Genomic DNA, 21,490 nt, shown 5'->3' on the forward strand with positions numbered 1-21,490 from the left:
AAGGAATGTCCTTGTCCTTAGAAATAAACACTGAAGTATTTAGGGGTTGAAGGCTGTGATGTCCGCAAATTACTCACAAATGACTCAGCTGTTGTGATTGTAATGGACAGAGAGAAAAGACTAGATCAAATGTGATGAAATGTTCTCACAGTTGGTGAATCTAAGTGTGGCATATACTTGATTATTCTTGCAACTTTTCTGTAAGATTGAAATAAAGCTTTAAAGAAATTATGTACCTGTAACAAATCAGGATATTGAGTAGAAGATGCTCTTTCTAACTATCGAGCTCACAGTATAGTTAAGTAAATAATAAATGGGGTAATAAATAAAGGTTTGGAAAAGGAAGAAGGCAGGCATGGCTGGAGTAAAGACATGGTGTCAGGTAAGGATCTAGAAGGAAAGGCCAACAAGCAATTATGGGAGGTGCTCTGCTAGATGGGGGAGGGGGAGAGCTGGGGAGGGGACGCTTTGCTGAAGTTACTGGGGCCAATGATGGTGGTAGGGAGATGACATTGTCTTTGGAGCACCGACAGGACCTGTAGGTGATGTTCAGTAGCAGTTGGAAGCATGAATCTCTAGCTAGAGATGCAGATTGGGGAGCCATCAATTATTGCAGATGGTTGAAATCTCAGGAGAGCATGAAGTAGACCAGTAAAGGTGTCTTATGTGGTGAAGAAGAAGGATTGACGATGAAGTCCAGAGAGTCGCAGGTTAACAAGTAGGTCAAGGAGAAAGAGCCGCAGGAGGGACTGAGAGAGGAGGGCCAGATGAGCAGAGAAAGGAGAGCTCCTTAGCAGAGTGGCTATCACGGCTCCCTCCAGTTCTCCTTTTTGCATATATTGGAGCACCCTTTCCCTGGGTTTATTTAGAATTGACAGAATTTGGGGAATAGCTGCCCAAAACGATGATGATTTTGTCCATATTGATTATGAAATCTTTCTTTCTGATAGTAATTAGCTAAGTATTTTAAGGCGATTTCTGGTCCATGGTTTAAAAACCATGCCATTTGGGCCTAGTATGTATATATATATTTATATATGGCTTCCCTGCTAACTCAGTGGTAAAGAGTCCATCTGCCCATGCAGTAGATGCAGGTTCAATCCCTGGGTCAGGAAGATCCCCTGGAGAAGGAAATGGCAACCCACTCCAGTATCCTTGCCTGGGAAATCCCATGGACAGAGGAACCTGGTGGGCTACAGTCCATAGGGTCACAAAGAGCCAGACACAACTTAGGGACTTAACAACAACTGTATATATTATATATATATATTTTACTAGTTCTGTTTCTCTGGAGGACCCTAATACACAGGATAACTTCACTGAGTCCTTCCATGCTTGAAGTTGTTGGAACCAGTGGGTTTGTAGTCCATCAGAAAGGACAGTGTAGCAGGGCCACAGGTGCTCAGCACAGGCACAGAGGCTGGCGACCAACAGCAGGAAAGTGGGGAGGGTTTGTCATATCTCCTGCCTGATTTTCCTAGAAGGACAGGACCAATCTATCCATCAGTGCCCCCGGGACCACCATACTTTACGGGACCCATGAGAATGTTTTAAATTCTTTTAAAATCAGGAGAGGGAGAAAACAATAACTTTGAAGTTGAGAAAATATTTTAATGTGTAATATATTGTTATGTTCCTCTTCATGCCAATAGGGAGTAGAATACAGGTTTAATATCTGTATGGAGGAAAGAGGCCGTGAAGGTATTAATCAAAGTGCACTGTTGGGGTTTAGTTGCTAAGTCGTGTCCTACTCTGCGACCCCATGGGCTGTAGTCCTCCAGGCTCTTCTGTCCGTGGGATTTCCCAGGCAAGAATACTAGAATGAGTTGCTATTTCTTCCTCCAGGGCATCTTCTCGACCCAAGTATCAAACCCGTGTTTCCTGCGTGTGCTGCTTTGACAGGCAGTTTCTTTACTATTGGGCCACCTGGGAAACCCGTAGGACCCGCAAAAGTTAATGGGGTCCTGTGGGGAGATGAAACTGTGCAGAAGCATTGTATAGAGAGCATTGTTAAGCAACAGAAAAGGTGATAGTAAGACAGATAATAGAACACATTTTTCCCAATTTTACTGATACGATAGACATACAGCACTGGGTAAGTTTAAGGCATACAGCATAATGCCTTAAATATATTGTGAAGTAATTGCCACAATAAATTTAGTTAAATTAACACGCATCATCTTATATAGATACAAAAGAAAAAAGAGAATGTTTCTTTCCTTGTGATGAGAACTTTTAGGACTTTTCAATATATTGTATAATAGTGTTAACTATAGTCATTATGTTGTATATTATAGCCCCAGTATTTATTTATCTTATAACTGGAAGTTTGTACTTTTTGACTATCTTCATCCAATTCCTGCACCCCACACAACCCCCACCCCCTGCCTCTGGTAACTGTAAATCTGATCTCTCTCTTTTAAATGAGATTTTTGCTTATTTTAGATTCCACATATGAGATCATACAATGCTTGTCTTTCTCTGACTTATTTCACTTAGCATAATGCCCTCAAGGTCCATTTATGTTGTTGCAAATTTTCTTCTTTTCTGTGGTTGGGTAGTATTCCATTTTAAGATATAGATATATTTAGATATAAAAAGTTTGTTGGTTTTCTGTACCATCTAAGGAAAAGCCTGAATGAACTTTTTGGCCAACCCAGTGTAGTGAAAGTTGCTCAGTCGTGTCGACTCTTTGTGACCCCATGGACTGTAGCCTGCCAGGTTCCTCTGTTCACGGAATTCTCCAAGTGAGAGTATTGGAGTGAATAGCTGTTACCTTCTCCAAGGGATCTTCCCAACCCAGGGATCGAACCCAGGTGTCCCGCATTGCAAGAGGATTCTTTACCATCTGAGCCACCAGGGAAGCCCCAAAATATTGGAATAGGTAGCCTATCCCTTCTCCAGAGGACCTTCCTGACCCAGGAGTCAAATTGGGGTCTCCTGCATTGCAGGCAGATTCTTTACCAGCTGAGCTTCCAGGGAAGCCTCCTAGTTATAACTATATCTGGAGATAGAGATGGGTATAAATATGTCACATTTTCTTCCTTATCCATTCATCCATTGATGGATACTTAGGTGTTTCCATGACTTGGCAATTGTAAATCATGCTTAGAAAATTTTATCTTAAAATTACTTGCTCCTTCTCTTAAAGGTTGACATAAAATGATGAATATTGAACTGAAGTCCAGCAAAATTTAAATCTCCCTACGACAGTTTTATTGCACTAGAGAATTGCTCTTTTGGAAAATAGGTTAAACTGTATTTCACATTCCTTCTAAGGGAAATATTCCTGAGGGGCCAATTTGAATAGACAACTTGTTAAGAGTTTTAAGCATACCACTCAGCATAGGAACTGAACTATTATATCTTGGAAAAATTTTCACTTTAAGATAATTTATCAAATTATTTGATAATAGATGGAGTGAAAAAAACCCCACTTGAGAAGAAGTCTAGAATCATTAATATGTGAAAAGATATAAAGGATTCTGATGAATAAAATGTCCCATCTCTTTGTCAACAGAGGTTTTCATTTCCCCCATTCCACTCAAAGAAGCTATTTGTGACCTGTGACAATGTGACATGTGACAATGTTCCCAAGTCTGCATTCATTATGAGCTTTGAAAGCTACACCCAATACCTCCCATGGAGCTCTATCCATGTCGCTTTATCCAAGTGACAAATTGTTGTCACTTAAAATAGGACCTGAAATTAATTAATTTGCCTGTGGCTTACTTAACTAAGACGTTATCTTGGTAAAGTGAACCAATTGAAAAAAATTCAAAGGACTTTCAGTTCAGTTCAGTTGCTCAGTTGTGTCCAACTCTTTGTGACCCCATGGGCTGCAGCACGCCAGGCTTCCCTGTCCATCACCGACTCCCGGAGTTTACTCAAACTCATGTCCATCGAGTTGGTGATGCCATCCAACCATCTCATCCTCTGTCATCCCCTTCTCCTCCTGCCTTCAGTCTTTCCCAGCATCAGGGTCCTTTCCAATGTGTCAGTTCTTCGAATCAGGTGGCCAGCGTATTGGAGTTTCAGCTTCAGCATCAGTCCTTCCAATGAACACCCAGGACTGATCTCCTTTAGGATGGACTGGTTGAATCTCCTTGCAGTCTAAGGGACTCTCAAGAGTCTTCTCTAGCACCACAGTTCAAAAGCATCAATTCTTTGGTGCTCAGCTTTCTTTATAGTCCAACTCTCACATCCATAGATGACTACTGGAAAAACCATAGCTTTGACTATGTGGACAGTTGTTGGCAAAGTAATGTCTTTGCTTTTAACATGCTGTCTAGGTTGGTCATAGCTTTTCTCCCAAGAAGCAAGCGTCTTTTAATTTCATGGCTGCAGTCACCATCTGCAGTGATTTTGGAGCCCAAAAAAGTAAAGTCTGTCATGGTTTCCATTGTTTCCCCATCTATTTGCCGTGAAGTGATGGGACCAGATGCCATGATCTTCTTTTTCTGAATGTTGAGTTTTAAGCCAACTTTTTCACTCTCCTCTTTCACTTTCATCAAGAGGCTCTTTAGTTCTTCACTTTCTGCCATAAGAAGTGGTGTCATCTGCATATCTGAGGTTATTGATATTTCTTCTGGCAATCTTGATTCCAGCTTGTGCTTCATCCAGCCCAGCATTTCGCATGGTGTGCTCTGCATAGAAGTTAAATAAGCAGGGTGACAATATACAGCCTTGACATACTCCTTTCTTGATTTGGAACCAGTCTGTTGTTCCATGTCCAGTTCTAACTGTTGCCTCTTGACAGGCATACAGATTTCTCAGGAGGCAAGTCACATGGTCTGGTATTCCCATCTCTGTAAGAATTTTCCACAGAGGACTTCATATTAAATGAAAATATAAGCTTCTAAATTGACTAGACCCAACCTGTACAGCATATATAAACTTGTAGAAAGCAGAAGGAATCTTTTTTTAATTTATTTTTTATTGAAATATAGTTGATTGACAATGTGTTAGTTTCAACTGTTCAGCAAAGTGAATTAATTATATTATATCCACTCTTTTTTTATACTTTTCCCATATAGATCATTACAGAGTATTGAGTAGAGTTCCCTCACCTATACAGTAGGTCCTTATTAGTTATCTATTTTATATATAGTAGTGTGTATATGTCAATCCCAATCTCCCAATTTATCCCTCCCTCCTAGGAATCTTCCAAAAAGTGGTTGGAAGGAGATTTATGAATTTATCAAAGTTAAATTTTGTGAACTTATGATTCATTTTGGAAATGCAGCTCTTTACTACAACAACCTGACTTGCCTTGCAGAACAGTAATATTGAATGAAGTTCAGAAGAGAATTCAATTCATGGAGAAATGATTGCATATCTATATATGACGATAACATAGTGATGAGCAGTATGGGCTTTGGGGTCAGATATGCTTTGGTTTGAATTCTGGCTGTGCCATTTCATTCCTTCCTTCATTCATTCCGTGATTTTACTGACACCCGGTCACTGGGGACACAGTGGTGAACAAAACAGGCATTTTCCTGCCTCTGTGGACCTCATAGTCCAGTGGGGTTATAGACATTAAATAAATAATCATAAAATAAATAAAATGCTAAAAAAGGAAAAATCATACAAGTAAATAAGTAAATTTGGTGATAACATGAAGGATAAGTATTGGGTAACGTGAGAGTGAATAACACAGAAAACTAATTTAGATGGAGGCTCAGGGGACATTGACTTAAAGACTGAAAACAAGCTGGGTTGAGTGAGCCAGAGTAAGAGGCCAGAACCGAGGTGGGAAAGGAGCGGGGAGGAGAGGGCAGGGGAGAGAAAGGGAGGGAGAGGAGGAGAAGGAAGGGGACGGGAGGGAGGGGAAGAGGAGAGCCAGAAAACACAGCTGTGAGATTCAAATCAAATGCCTTATCTTTGAACCTAAATTCTTTTTTAGGCAATGTGGATAGTTGTAATAGCTTCACATGGTTGCACTTGGGGTTAAATGACATTGTATTTGAATCATACTTAATACAGACCTAGCGTGATTAGTGTTTACTACCTGGTGGCTATAGATACTAATGCCCTCACGGAGTTTACATTCTGGTGAGGTGGTCATAGCCAATTCAAGAGTGGAAATAAGCAGAGAGAGGCTAATAGCTGAAGAGTTTCAGAGAAAAATCCCACATTTACGCTAATTTCGGAAATGATGTTTTAAGTTACAGCCACACCTGAAGAAAAAGGCAAGACAAAACATCTCAGTGTTTGCTGATTAACAAGTGAATGTAAGTTACATATATCAACGAAGTTACGGCCTGAAGGTACTGCAGTGTGATATTATACAATGTGAATTAATGTAATTTCCCATAGTGTCCATCTAGCATGTACATATCGCTGTCACACAGGGAGTCTGCAAGCTTCTAAAGGCAGGATGAGTTAAATAGCAAATTTATCCACCAAGATATTTTCCTAACAAGATAGAGAAAAATTACAAATTAGATAGGAGGGGACCTTCACCCTAACAACGACTGAGAGTTATAATTTTGGTTCCTTAAGATAAACATTTTTTTTTTCAGATGTTTTAAACATTTATTCTCATCTGACAAAATGTGTATGAATAAATAATTCCTGGCTTTTCTTCCCCAGTATATCTTGGTCAACTCTCTCCTCTCCCTCCTAGTTTTTTCTGAAACTCTTATCTCTATTCTAGGTTGATCTCTTGGCACAACTAATTTTAAAAATATGAGATTTGTTATTTTCCATTTTTACAAGAGATGAGTGAAATTCCACCTATATTTGTTCCAACAGGACCATTGTTTAGCAATAATGAAAGTCTTGCAGTCATGTCTGACTCTGAGACCCCATGGACTATACAGTCCATGGAATTCTCCAGGTCAGAATACTGGAGTGGGTAGCCGTTCTCTTCTCTAGGGGATCTTTCCAACCTTGGGATCAAACCCAGGTCTCCTGCATTGCAGGCTGATTCTTTACCAGCTGAGCCATCAGGGAAGACCCTATACTCACCTAACAGGACATACTTCCACTGGTCTCAGCTGGAGGCTGGGTCGAGATGATGAATCTTAAATCAAGAGGTCTCAGGAATGTGTTTCTGATATTAACTAAGTTGATGTTGTCAAATGGCATTCAGAGGGTTGACTGAAGAAGCAGCATTCATTCATACTCTGCTCTACTTCAGAATTATCCCTGAAAAATAAAAACTCAAGCGAGATGGCTAATTGGGCTCCATTGTCTTGAACCTGCTACTGAAGTGCTTTTACTGGACAAAGGCTAGACATTATGCCATTCAGTTGTTCCACAGGTTTGGAAATTTGTGATTTCCTGTGGTGAACAACTTGTTTGCTTTACCTCATGGTCCTGGTAGATTGTGTGACTCAGGTTGATCTACTTGGAAGAGCCAAGGTAAACTGGTCCATCCCTAACAAGTGCTCGGTACCAACAGTACAGTAAGTCCCCTACCGCAAATCTTTAAGTTACAAACTTTCAAAGATGTGAACACGCATTTGCGTGTCCAGTCATGTGAGTTAGTTCACTTACATACATTGTCACATGTGTGCGTCCTCTACAAGTGGTTGTGCTTTTACTGTACAGTACTATAAAGAGCACAGTACTACAGTATCTTTGTTTCAAGCCCAGGATGTCTGAAAGCAAGTGTAAAAGCAGAAGTGATGTAATTGGTACTACTGTACTTTTCAAGGTACTGTACTATAAGATTAAAGGTGTTTTATTTTTTGTGTGTTTGTTTTTTTAATGTATTATTTGTGTGAAAATTATTGTAAACCTATTCATAGTACTATATGGTCAATTGTGTTAGTTAGGTACCTAGGCTAGTTTTGTTGGATTTTTGGAAAAATTGGACTCAACAAATGTGATTTCGAAATGAAACTCGTTCATATGTAAAGGGTTTATTGTACATCCAGGATACTTGCTTCCTCTTATTTGTTCTCTCTTTTAACCTTTCTTTCCTGCCATTTTCTTAATTCCTTATTTTTGTTTTTCTTGTTTTGGCACTGGTAAAAAATAAACTTGAGACGTTGGATGGAAGTTAAAGTCTTTCTCTAAGATCTAGACGTCTGGTAAACTGTAAAGATTACAGGAAACACTGTGGAATTGGGACTAGCCTTTAGTTTATGGTCCTGCCATGGCTTAGGAGAAGCTCTTCAGTGATTAGCTCCCTGATTCTGGGAAAGATTGAAGGTAGGAGGAGAAAGGGACAACAGAGGACAAGATGGTTGGATGGCATCTCTGACTCAATGGACGTGAGTTTGAGCAAACTCTGGGAGACAGTGAAGGACAGGGAAGCCTGATGTGCTGCAGTCCATGGGGTTGCAAAGAGTCGGACACGACTTAGTGACTGAACAACAGCAACAAAATTCAGTGATTGGGAAGTACATTCCAGAACACCTACGGAATCAAAGGCAAGACATTTCTCCTGTCAGGGCTCATAGTTATGTGATACATCCATGGTTTTATGGATGTCAGTGCTACTATTGGGCTTCCCTGGTGGCTCAGAGGTAAAAGAATCCTCCTGCAAAGCAGGAGATATGGGTTCAATCCTTGGGTTGGGAAGATCCCCTGGAGAAGCAAATTGCAACCCACTCCAGTATTTTTGCCTGGGAAATCCCACGGACAGAGGAGCCTGGCAGGCTATAGTCCATGGGGTCACAAAGAATCAGACACGACTTAGGGACTAAACAAAAACAACAATGCTACTATAGATGGACAGGCTCTGATATGTCATAGTGGGAGAATCTGTGTGCTTCCTAGACCAGCCCATCATCCCTGGGGCTTGGGGTGCAGTAGAAGTCAGCCAACTCCAGAGGCTGGTGGAACTTGGCATAGCAGATAAGACTGGGGAGTGAACCACATGGGAGGATGGGATATTAATCAAAAGAGCCATATACCCATCCATTCCTTTATTCTGCAAATAATTAGTGAGCATTTACATAGGTGCTAGATATGTCTTAGTGGATATCAAAGACTTCTTAAAAATAAATTTTTAAGTTTATTTTTGTTTTTGGCTGTGTTGGGTCTTCGTTGCTGCTTGGGCATTTCCCCAGTTACTGTGAGTGGGGTTTACTCTTCTTTGTGGTATGTGAGCTTCTCACTTCTGTGACTTCTCTTGTGGACACGGGCTCTAGGGAGCGTAGGCTCAGTTGCTGCTGCTCCTGGGCTCCAGAGCACAGGCTCAGTAGTTATGGGCAATGGGCTTAGTTGCTCCTTGGCGTGTGGAATCTTCCTGGATCAGGAATCAAACCTGTGTTTCCTGTATCGGCAGGCGGATTCTTTACCACTGAGCCATCAAGGAGGCCCTATCACAGTTTTAAGGGAGAGAGACCTTACATACTTAAATTACACATATCATGTATTCCTTACTACTCTGTAAGTGATCTGAAGGAGAAGCGAAGGCTGCTATGAGAGAATCAGTTCAGTTTCAGTTCAGCTGCTCAGTCGTGTCTGACTCTTTGCGACCCCATGCACTGCAGCCCTCCAGGCCTCCCTGTTCATCACCAGCTCCTGGAGTTTACTCAAACTCATGTCCATTGAGTCGGTGATGCCATCCAACCATCTCATCCTCTGTCGTCCCCTTCTCCTCCCGCCTTCAATCTTTCCCAGCATCAGGGTCTTTCTTTATATAGCTGGAAGATAGTGGTGTGGTCAGGTGGGAATTTTGACTGGTCAGGTCCTTCCGAATACTTGCTGAGGCAATTCGGACTTTGAAACGGCACCTAATGAGAAGAGTGAGAAGATTGCTATGAAGGGGAATACACTGTCCATTAGTTGATTTTCTTGGTGGTCTCCACCCCTCCTTTGATCTCCCCCAACTTGCCTCCTGCAGAGCTCTTATTGTGTGATGCAGGTCTTGGAGAGGGGAGAGGGTGAGATTAGGGGGTTCTAGCTTTAGAAAGGAAGGGCTTCCTAAACAGAGGTCTGTCCACTCTAGTAGACTGTCCTCTAGAGCGGGCTGAGGACATCCATGTCGTCTTTATGATAACTAGTGAGAGTTGCTAAGCACTACAATTTCAGATTTTGAATCTGCCTATAACCCAATTTATTCTGGACACAAAAGAGAGAAAAATTCCTTCTAAAAACTTACTGTAGATCTTGCTTTGTTCCTTTGTGAGAATTCTTATAGGGAGGTTAAAAATTATTTGGTTTCTTCCTAACCTGAAACCTGGAGAGATTACTTGTTGCTAACGTGTCCTACTGTCTTCTCATTTTTTATAAAATTTGTCTCTTGGGATACTTGGTCTCTTTCAGGAGTGTGTATGCTGGAAGTTGTGGCTTCCTTTTAACAGAATAAATGCTGCTAGGGATGATGAAGTAGCATCATTTTGCTAAATTTTCACTGGGCAGAGTTAAGGGTCACCCCAGAAGAGAGAGCAGGGATGTAGTTGCAATGCACATGTTATTTAGGTTGTTTTCTCTTTCTAATTTGTCCTTTGTTAGTTGGAGATCTTTTTACAGTTAATAAAAACATTAAGAATCATTGAATTCTTGTTTTAATCCTTGAAGATACTATTTTGGCTATAACATTGTATTATTCCATTCATTTTTGTGGTGAACTTCCTATCCAAGAAGTAGTCAAAACCTTCTTGTTGAATAAAAAATGCATTCCAAGCATTCCTGGAAATTCAGTAATTCTTTCTACCTCTGCTGTCTTGGGCAAGCCGAGGTTCAAGTTCAGGGTTTCCCACTGCCTCTGCAGCTGGTAAAGAATTTACATGGTATTCAGCTTCTTAAATCTAAAGATTAGGATGTTAAAATTGAGAACATACTGAATTGGTCTCTTTAAACGTGCTTCCAGTTGTCTCTTAATTAAGAAATTAATTTTAATATTACAATTGCAGCCACTTTTCCTTTAAAAATGAGAACATTACACGTGAAGCTGTAGTTTCTTTTGTCAACTACTACTAATCTTAATCCCCTTCCACCATTCGCCAGAGGTAATTATTAAATACATTTGGTGCGTATCCGCCAGATCATTAAAAATACTTTTCGTGTTCATACTTATACCTATAGAAAACATTTTATTTTGTTTAACACTTTTAAAATTTTCCTTTTTTTGCTTTTTATTGATTTTTATTCTTTAAGCTAATTTAAAATAACATGTATTTTTGAAACATAAATGGTATCATACTATTAGTTTTGTTCTCTGATTTACTTTATTTGAAAAACAGTATGTTTTTGAGATCTATCCATGCTGCTTTAAATAGATTTAGTTCAGTTCTGTTAACTGTTTTCTAGATTCCCATCTTATGGATGTACTGTTGTTGACCGATTTCTATGTTGATGGACACTGTGAACCATGAACGTTCATGTAGAGTTACAAGTAAAATTGTTTGTTCTGGGAGTGTCAGGAACATTTCATATGCACATTCATTAAATGTCCTTTAACCCTAACTTTTAAATTAGATAGTACAGAAAAGCAATTACTGCTTTCAGATCTACTACCAGTTATTTGCTGTTTGAAAAAGGAATTGCCTTTTTAGCCCTGAATTGCCTCGTTTTCAGATGAGGGTATAAGAACAGTCTCTACTCACAGGTCTGTTGTGAAGACTGAGTGGGGATAGTTCCTGGGTCAGTGAATATTAGATATGTATATGATACATATCTAGCATATATAATTACATATTTAATATTTGTTAGATCAGGATTAGTATTTGAAGCAAGCCCTCAGAAAGTTTGGCATTTAAGTTTTTCTAACTGCAGTCCTTCCCATCCATGAAAAAATAATTCAGTTTCTTTTAGTGGAGCTATAGTATTAAGAACATTTTGGAAGACTGTATTCTTTTCAATAAAGATATTGAGATAGAAGGGTTTGTAAACAACACCCAAGAAAAATGTGATTAGAGAACAGTGTCAAAATAATAGATGAGCTTTTTCACAAAGCTTGATTTAATGCAGAAATGTCTTCCTCCAAAATTTGCTCCACAACTGCTAAGATGATGAGACACCGATTTGTTTCCTGAATTCCATACTCATCACACTGTCTCTGGCAAGCACTTAGGAAAACCCAGAAACCAAATGCAGATGTAAGAAAGAAAAGCAGGAAAGTCCTTCAAAGTCTGGAGAAGAACTGATAAGCAGTCAAAATTGGCATTGGTTGGAGAAAAACAGTTTGTTGAAGTTGTATAGTCACTAAGTCGAGTCTGACTCTTGTGACCCCATGGACTATAGACTGCCAGGCTCCTCTGCCTATGAGATTTTCCAGGGAAGAAGAGTGGGCAGTGGGTTGCCATTTTTTTCTGCAGGGGATCTTCTGGACGCAGAGATCAAACCCATGTCTCTTGCATTGGCAAAAGTGTATTCTTTACTACTGAGCCACCAGGGAAGCCCATAAATACAGTTTGCAGTACTTAAGTTATGCACCATAAATTAGGGAAAAAACTACGTGAGGGGAAGAAGTTGGAGAGCAGGGGAGAGAGTCTTAGCGAGGATTGCTCACTGGGGTAGCCCTGGAGTCTTGAAGAGGGAAGAGGAGAGAAAGGGAAGGTGATAGGAAGAAAAAGAGAGACCAAAGGAAGCATTCCCCTGTGAAAGTGCCTCAGTGACACAGGTGTGCACTGTGGTATGGAATAATGCTGGAACAAAGAGGAGACTGGTTATGAGATGGAAAGATAGATACTTTTTGTGTGTCAGAGGTAGGCAGGGATTTTCTTCATTCTCTCTTTTTTTTCCTGTCCATGGGAAAATAAGACAACTAAACACTATAGAATCAAGACTGGCCCAGGGCATTGTCCTCAGGCTGGATAATTGGACACATTGTGTACCAAGTTATGAATAAGCTGATATCTTCTTTTTGCCTTTGAGCTTTGAAACCATCCTTTATTCTGAAAAGCCTATAAGCCACCCTGCGAGGCAATTTCAATCATTATCATAATATTAGTAGCCGAATCAAATCATAGGTAGTTGGCTTTCTAAAATTAATGTGAAATTGCTTCATGGATTGGCTGGGAGACCTAATAACTTAGAGTATCCTCATATGAGGACAAATGGATGAGTTTTAATCTTGCCACTTTGAAATTAGGGTAAAATTAGTTTTTTGTTAAAGAGAAGATTATTTAATATTTATAGAAAAAATTTCCAAAAATTTTATTAACTCTAGGGAGGCTTAATTAAAAGAGCAAAACCCTGAGATGTCTGGCCTCACGTACATTTCAATCCCTATGCTACTGGTGTTGTTTCTTTGCCCCTGTGTTCTCCTTAAAGACACTGCATGGCAGAATTTGTGATTCTTGTCCTTGTTCCTTTTTTTTTTTTTCATTTAAGGGGGAAATATTTACTCTGATTATGAAATTAATGTACAGTCACTGTAAAAGATTTAGAAAATATAAAAATGTAATAAAGAAGAAAATAAATGTAGTTCTATAACTAAAAGATAACCTTAGTAACATTTCTTCCCAGTAATTTTCTTTTCTTTTAATTATGTTTAATTTTGTAATTACTGCATAAATATACCTTCTTGAGAAGAAACCAAAGCCATTCCCCTCCCCAGCTCCAATACTACTGTCAGCCTCAGAGCTAAGGATTGTTATACAGCTGATGTGTGTTCCTTCAGACCTTTTTTTCTTCTCTAAATATATTTGCAGAAAAGACACAGTACTTTCCCTTCATGTGTGCTTATGGGAAAAAAAGTATCAAACTATGAATCTATACTTTCTTACTTTTGTCCAGTAGTATATCTTGGAGATATGCTTATGCCAAACATACACGGCAGACTCCTACTGCTTATTGCCAGTCTTCATAGTATGGGAGTGCCTTTTTCAGCAATTGCCTTGTTGATGGGAATTTATATTGTTTCACCCCTTCTCTCTTTTCTGTTATTACCAATAATGGTATAGTAAGTATTCTAAGACCTACTGTTATGCACCTATATGACTGTTTTCCAAGGGGAGATAATTGAGAGGTAGAACTGCTGGGTCATAGTACTTACATTTAAATTTTAATAGAGTGTGATTAAGAAGGTATCTAGAGGGCTTAACCAGCTTTATTTACATCTAAGACGAAGTGATATAGAAAGGTTGAAAATTAAAAGCTGGAACAGAGGCATATGTAGTCAGATACAAACAAAAAGAAATTCGGGATCATGATCTCAGTATCAGAAAGGGCTGAATTATGAGCAGAAATGGTTAAGTGAGATAGATAATGGCACATTATGGTGTTACGTGGTATAATTTACAAAGACTATATGCAATTTCTGAATCTTTGCACCAAGTCAAACAGTACTAGTTTCCACTAAGCAAGAATATAAGTGCTACAAGGTGACAGAGAATTACAGTAGCAATAAGAGGCTCTAACTGATCTTTCTCGAGCCCTGATCAAGTTAAAGGATAGAAATATATAAGACTAGAAATGCCTAATTATAATGATGAGCAAAGTAGAATGAATTAATCCATATTGAACTTGAAGCTCCAAAGAGCTTCTTTTTATTTTTTGTAGTACTTGAAAAAATTTTATTAGAGTGTAATTGATTTACAATGTTGTGTTAATTTCTGCTGTACAGCAAAGTGAATCAGTTATACGTATACATGTATCAACTGTTTTCAGAATCTTTGCTCATATAGATCATTACAGAATATTGAGTAGACCTCCCTGTGTGATACAGTAGGTTGTTGTCTATTTCATATATATAGTAGTATGTATATGTCCATTCCAATCTCCTAATTTATCCCCCCACACCTTACCCCCTGGTAACCATGAGCTTGTTTTCTCCATCTGTTACTATGAGAATATACCTTCTTTTTATTTTTATTTATCTATTTATTTTGGCCCTGTCCCACAGCATGTGGGATCTTAGTTCCCCAATGAGAGATTGAACTCGTGCATCCTGCTTTGGAAACGTGGAGTCTTAACCATTGGACCACCAGGAAAATCCTATATCTTCTTTTTAACTACCCACTGGATGTTCATAAAACTGAACATTTGCAAAAACCTTGATGAATTCCCTGAAGTAGAAATAATAGAGACCAGGAAGGTGGTGAAAATGTGTAATGGCTGGTCTAATAAGGACAACCTTCCAGTCTGAATGGACTCAGTTCTGAATGGAGACTGGTCCACTCCACTGGTGTACACCTGTGAATGTCAGCCCAGAATGAAGATGGATTGTCTGAGCACAGTGCAATAAAACAGGCATCATAACAAATTCTGAGAACAGAAAGCCACAAACACAATGAAGCCCTTAAAACAACTCAGGTCAAAGGAGAAACTCAGTGCACAGTAAAGGAAACTATAAGCAAGGTGAAAAGACAACCCTTGGAATGGGAGAAAATAATAGCAAATGAAACAACTGACAAAGGATTAATTTCCAAAATATACAAGCAGCTCATATAACTCAACACAAGGAAAACAACCCAATCAAAAAATAGGAAAAAGACCTAAACATACATTTCTCCAAAGAAGACATACAGATGGCTAACAAACACTTGTAAAGATGCTTAACATCACTCATTATTAGAGAAATGCAAATCAAAACCACAATGAGATATCACCTCACACTGGTCAGAATTGCCCTCATCAAAAAGTCTCCAAACAATAAATGATGGAGAGGGTGTGGAAAAAAGGGGACGCTGTTGCACTGTTGGTGGGAATATAAATTGATACAGCCACTATGGAAGATGGTATGAAGATTTCTTTAAAAACTAAGAGTAAAATCACCATATGACCCAGCAATCCCACTCCTAGGCATATACCATGAGGAAACCAGGTTTGAAAAAGACACATGTATCCCATTGTTCATTGCAGCACTATTTACAATGGCTAGAACATGGAAACAACCTAGATGCCAATCAACAGATGAATGGATAAAGAAGTTGTGGTACATATACACAATGGAATATTACTCAGCCATAAAAAAGAATGCATTTGAATCAGTTCTGATGAGGTGGATAAATCTAGAACCTATTATACAGAGTGAAGTGAGTCAGAAAGAGATAAACATCGTATTCTAATGCACATATATGGAATCTAGAAAAGTGGTTCTGAAGAATTTATTTACAGGACAGTAATGGAGAAACAGACATAGAGAACAGACTTATGGTCATAGGGAGAGGGGAGGAGAGGGTGAGATGTATGGAGAGTAACATGTAAACTTACATTCAGTTCAGTTCAGTTCACTCAGTTGTGTCCGACTCTTTGCAACCTCATGAATCGCAGCATGCCATGCCTCCCTGTCCATCACCAACTCCCAGAGTTTACCCAGATTCATGTCCATTGAGTCGGTGATGCCATCCAACCATCTCATCCTCTGTCATCCCCTTCTCCTCTTGCTCCCAGTCCCTCCCAGCATCAGGGTCTTTTCCAATGAGTCAACTCTTCACATGAGGTGGCCAAAGTACTGGAGTTTCAGCTTCAGTATTGGTCCTTCCAATGAACACCCAGGACTGATCTCCTTCAGAATGGACTGGTTGGATCTCCTTGCAGTCCAAGGGACTCTCAAGAGTCTTCTCTAACACCACAGTTCAAAAGCATCAATTCTTTGGCACTCAGCTTTCTTCACAGTCCAACTCTCACATCCATACATGACTACTGGAAAAACCATAGCCTTGACTAGACGGACCTTTGTTGGCAAAGTAATGTCTCTGCTTTTGAATATGCTATCTAGGTTGGTCACAACTTTCCTTTCAAGGAGTAAGCGTCTTTTAATTTCATGGCTGCAGTCACCATGTGCAGTGATTTTGGGGCCCCCCAAAATAAAAGTCTGACACTGTTTCCCCATCTATTTCCTGTGAAGTGATGGGACGCAGATGCCATGATCTTTGTTTTCTGAATGTTGAGCTTTAAGCCAATTTTTTCGCTCTCCTCTTTCACTTTCATCAAGAGGCTCTTTAGTTCCTCTTCAGTTTCTGCCAGGGCTTCCCTGGTGGCTCAGATGTTAAAGCACCTGCCTGCAATGCGGGAGACCTGGGTTTGATTCTCTGGGTCACCATAAGGGTGCTGTAATCTGCATATCTGAGGTTATTGATATTTCCCCTGGCAATCTTGATTCCAGCTTGTGCTTCTTCCAGCCCAGTAGTCTGCATAGAACTTAAATAAGCAGGGTGACAATATATAGCCTTGATGTACTCCTTTTCCTATTTGGAACCAGTCTGTTGTTCCATGTCCAGTTCTAACTGTTGCTTCCTAACCTGCATATAGGTTTCTCAAGAGGCAGGTCAGGTGGTCTGGTATTCCCATCTCTTTCAGAATTTTCCAGTTTATTGTGATCTACACAGTCAAAAACTTTGGCATAGTCAATAAAGCAGAAATAGATGTTTTTCTGGAACTATCTTGCTTTTTCGATGATCCAGCAGAAGAAGAAGATATTAAGAAGAGGTGGCAAGAATACACAGAAGAACTGTACAAAACAGACCTTCACAACCCAGATAATCACGATGGTGTGATCACTCACCTAGAGCCAGACATCCTGGAATGTGAAGTCAAGTGGGCCATAGAAAGCATCACTGTGAACAAAGCTAGTGGAAGTGATGGAATTCCAGTTGAGCTATTTCAAATCCTGGAAGATGATGCTGTGAAAGTGCTGCACTCAATATGCCAGCAAAGTTGGAAAACTCAGCAGAGGCCACAGGACTGGAAAAGGTCAGAGGATGAGATGGTTGGATGGCATTACTCATCTCACATGCTAGTAAAGCAATGCTCAAAATTCTCCAAGCCAGACTTCAGCAATATGTGAACCATGATGTTCAAGCTGGTTTTAGAGAACCAGAGGAACCAGAGATCGAACTGCCAACATCCGCTGAAAACTTACATTACCATATGTAAAATAGATAGCCAATGGGAATTTGCTATATGACTCAGGAAACTCAAACAGGAACTCTGTATCAGCCTAGAGGAGTGGGATGGGGAGGGAGATGCGGGGGAGGTTCAAAAGGGAGGGGACATATATATATACCTATGGCTGATTCATGTTGAGGTTTGACAGAAAACAACAAAATTCTGCAAAACAAGTATCTTTCAGTAAAAAAATTTTTAAAAAAGAGGAGAAACTCAGGCTAAACACAAAGAACACTACGTAAGGGTCTATGGGACAGAGAAGGAAGGGCTAAGAGGAAATGAGTGGGCATAAATAAATTCATGTGTTTTTTCAGTTTTCGTATTGTTTTTCCTTATCCTTGTAATCCTCTCATGCTTCTGTGCATTTCTTCTCATTTCAAGCTACCTCAGAGTGTCTTGAGGGAATAATTTCTGTGGTATACTCCATAGGTAAGCTCAGTGTCTGACCCAGAATAGACTTTTCATAAACATTTGCTGATAGATAGTCTCGAGTCTGCTGGACTTTGAAAGGTGATTTAGATCCTAGCAACTGTCTTCTAAGGGCTTCCCAGGTGGCTCAGTGATATAGAACCCACCTGCCAATGTAGGATCTGCAAGTTCGATCTCTGGGTTGGGAAGATCCCCTAGAGGAGGAAATGGCAACACTCCAGTATTCTTGTCTGGAAAATCCCATGGACAGAGGAGCTTGGCAGGTTACAATCTGTGGGGTCACAAAAAACTCAGACACAACTTAGCAACTAAAGGACAACTGTCTTCTAAACTCAGTAATCAAGAGTCTTCCTCCTGTAGACCCTGTTCCAGTGTTAGAGGCAATAGTATCTTAATGTGTACTTTCTTTTGTCCATAAGCATGGGAAGATGCTAATGCTTCTGGTGATACTCTGTGTTTCATTGTAATCGCCTCAAATAAAGGCCCACTTCTGAACTGTCTCAGAGGCTGTCACTATTATGGCCAACGGACACAATATTTTTCATAAGAAAGAGATATAAAATTGTAAAATGATATGTCATGTCCTAAAAAAATCATGTTAGTCAATGAAAGAAATAATCATAGTCATTGAGAAACTTATTTCCCTAAGGAATTTTAGAAAATGGTGTGCCAGGCATGCTATAGTTCAAATAGCTTGTGAGTGACCTAGGTCCTCACATGGCCTGTTTTGGAAACATGGCTGGAGTGGTTGGCGTGGAGAAATTCCATCTGAATACTGAGTGAGGTTGACAGGATGTGGTTCCCTTCATAGATGCAGTTAAACGCTTTATGCTTTCACCCCAGAAGTACATACCTACCATCTTCTTGGATGTGTTGTGACTGGCAAACACTGCCTGTTACTAAGTGCACTGAAGGTTTTGTTTGGCATCTTGTGCATTGAAACACACTAGTCATGGCAACGCTTGTTATGAAATTCAAGGCTTTAAGATGACTTTTGCGTTCATGAGTATTTCCAAACGGTAGTCTTCAGCAGTTCTGTAGCCAGGCAGAGTCATTAACAGGTTTTACTGATGTGGCCCCTGAGGACACTAGATATTCCAGGGAAACCCTCCTTTATATGACCCATTTCATATTCCTTCAAAAATGAATGGCTTTCCTGTATGTCTTTCACAAAGACCACAAGCCCTGGAAACTTCATAGAAGTGGGTATCTGTCCAAACTTGGGAATAATTCTTGCAGGAGGCAGATGTTATGGCACAAGCAGGATAGAAACAGAACCAGAGGTTCCAGATGCAGACCTACAGTCCAAACCCATCAAATCTCTTCTGCCGATGTGTTTATTGGGATTGTATTTAAAAAAAAAAAATTTAAATTAGTTACCTAGTTTCAAAATCTGGGACTTTTTTTTAATTTCAGAAAGTCTGGATAGGACTTCCCCGGTGGCTCAGTGGTAAAGAATCTGCCTGCCGATGCAGAAGACACAGAGGTTCGATCCCTGGTTCTGGAAGATCCCATGTGCTGCAAAGCAGCTAGACCTGTGTGCCACACCTATTGAGCCTGTGCTCTAGAGCCTGGGAACCACAGCTACTGCAGCCCCTGTGCCCTAGAACCCTTGGTCTGCAACAAGAGAAGCCCCTGCAATACGAAGCCTGGGTGCTGCAACCAGAGAGTAGCCCCTGCTCGCTGCAACCAGAGAACAGTGTGCAAAACAATGAAGACCCAGCACAGCCAATAATAAATAAATACAGGTTTTAAAAAGTCTGGATGTAGGACTTGTCTTGAAAACTTAGAATAATCAGGCCAGGCTGGGATCCCTATTTTTGCATTGGCAGCCATGAGTGGGGCTGGGAGCTCTTCCCTTCTGGGTGGAGAAGAACTCCAGACACCACCACTGTCTCTGGCCTCAGGCATTCGTCTGAGTCAGCTTCATGACCCCAAGACAGGCGATGAAATTGAGAGTAGATGGCATTGTGGGTGATTATGAAGGAGACAGACTTCTACTCTTAAATCACATGGTCTCTTTGATAAACACTTTATTCAACAGCCCAGAGATGAGTTGATAATCTTTGTAGTCTGGAAACAGAAGAACTATGAAAACTGCCTCAAGGTTAACCTCTGGTGGGTCTTTGTCAGTTCTGTTTGTTCTGGTCAGAGGTCAAATAGCACTGGAGTAGGGTGGAAGGAAAACTCTCTAAAACGGCAAAGGCCAACTCTTCACACAGCTTGTGGGATCTTAGTTCCCCAACTAGGGATTGAACTTGTGCCTCCTGCAGTGAAAGCACAGAGTCTTGACTATTGGACCACCAGGGAAATCCTGGCAAAGGCCAACTCTTAAATGCCAACCCCAGCTACCATCTGGGGAGAGCTATCTTTCATTCCTGGGGGACCCTATCATTGGTTCCTGGGCTGCCTCCTCCCTCACTTAGAATTTTGAGAATGGGAATGAAATAATCTGAACCAAACCCTTCTCTGAGCAGCCTTTCCAACATATTTGGATAACAAAGAATGCTTCGGTACTAATCTTGCATTGCACAGCTGCATGGAAAAGATTGTTTAACTCTCTTCTGTATATTTTGTCTTTTGGGGAACCCTATCAGGAAGGTTTTGATCATCTCTTGGAAGTCCCGGTCACTCGGGAGCAGTTAAACCACTATTGGAATGTGGCCAAGGCTGCCCGGAGTGAACTTGCAGCAACGCTGGTCAAATTTGAATCTGCTCAGTCTGAGGTGAGAATCTGTGTCTTCATCACTCACAAATGGGCCTTGTTGGCTTCCCGTGGAGCGAAACAGAGTAGAGAGGTGATTAGAAACAGGACAAAGGGACACAGGTTTAAACGTCTCGGTAAATTTTATTCTCTTTTTCTCTTACTGTGCCTCACACCTCTGGTTGGCTTCCCTGTTGGCTCTGTGGTAAAGAATCCGCCTGCCAGTGCAGGAGATGTAAGAGACTCGGGTTTGATTCCAAAGTCAGGAAGAGTCCCTGGAAAAGGAAACGGCAACCCACTCCAGTATTCTTTCCTGGAGAATCCCATGGACAGAGGAGCCTGGTGGGCTACAGTCCATGGGGTCGCAAAGAGTTGGAAGCGACTGAAGCGACTACTAGTACCCTCTGGTTGGGGAGGATTCCTGAAAGACTGTGTTTGCTGGGCTGGGAGGTGAGGTGACCTGGGCTGGATTCTGGCTCTCAGGGGAGCTGTCCTTCCTGAGAACACCAGGGCTACCTGGGGACTTGGGGGGCCACATGGGCTTTGGAGGGCTCTTAGCATCCCTGGGAGAAGCTTTCTTTAAGGTGGATTGCTTGCAATCCGCAGTTCTAGGGG

At 40.6% G+C, this 21,490-nt stretch overlaps 1 protein-coding gene across 1 annotated transcript in view; it reads left to right on the forward strand.

Moving 5' to 3' along the window:
• The first annotated feature begins 355 nt into the window (after positions 1 to 355).
• Positions 356 to 21,490, forward strand: part of CCDC170 (coiled-coil domain containing 170) — an 83,755-nt gene continuing 62,620 nt past the window's right edge. The window contains exons 1-2 of the mRNA XM_040238753.1: positions 356 to 382; positions 20,769 to 20,897. Of these exons, the coding sequence (XP_040094687.1) occupies positions 356 to 382; positions 20,769 to 20,897 (156 nt within the window). The remainder of the gene's footprint in view (positions 383 to 20,768; positions 20,898 to 21,490) is intronic.

Source organism: Oryx dammah, unplaced genomic scaffold (assembly GCF_014754425.2).
Source record: "Oryx dammah isolate SB20612 unplaced genomic scaffold, SCBI_Odam_1.1 HiC_scaffold_4, whole genome shotgun sequence".
In the NCBI taxonomy this organism is placed as follows: Eukaryota; Metazoa; Chordata; class Mammalia; order Artiodactyla; family Bovidae; genus Oryx; species Oryx dammah.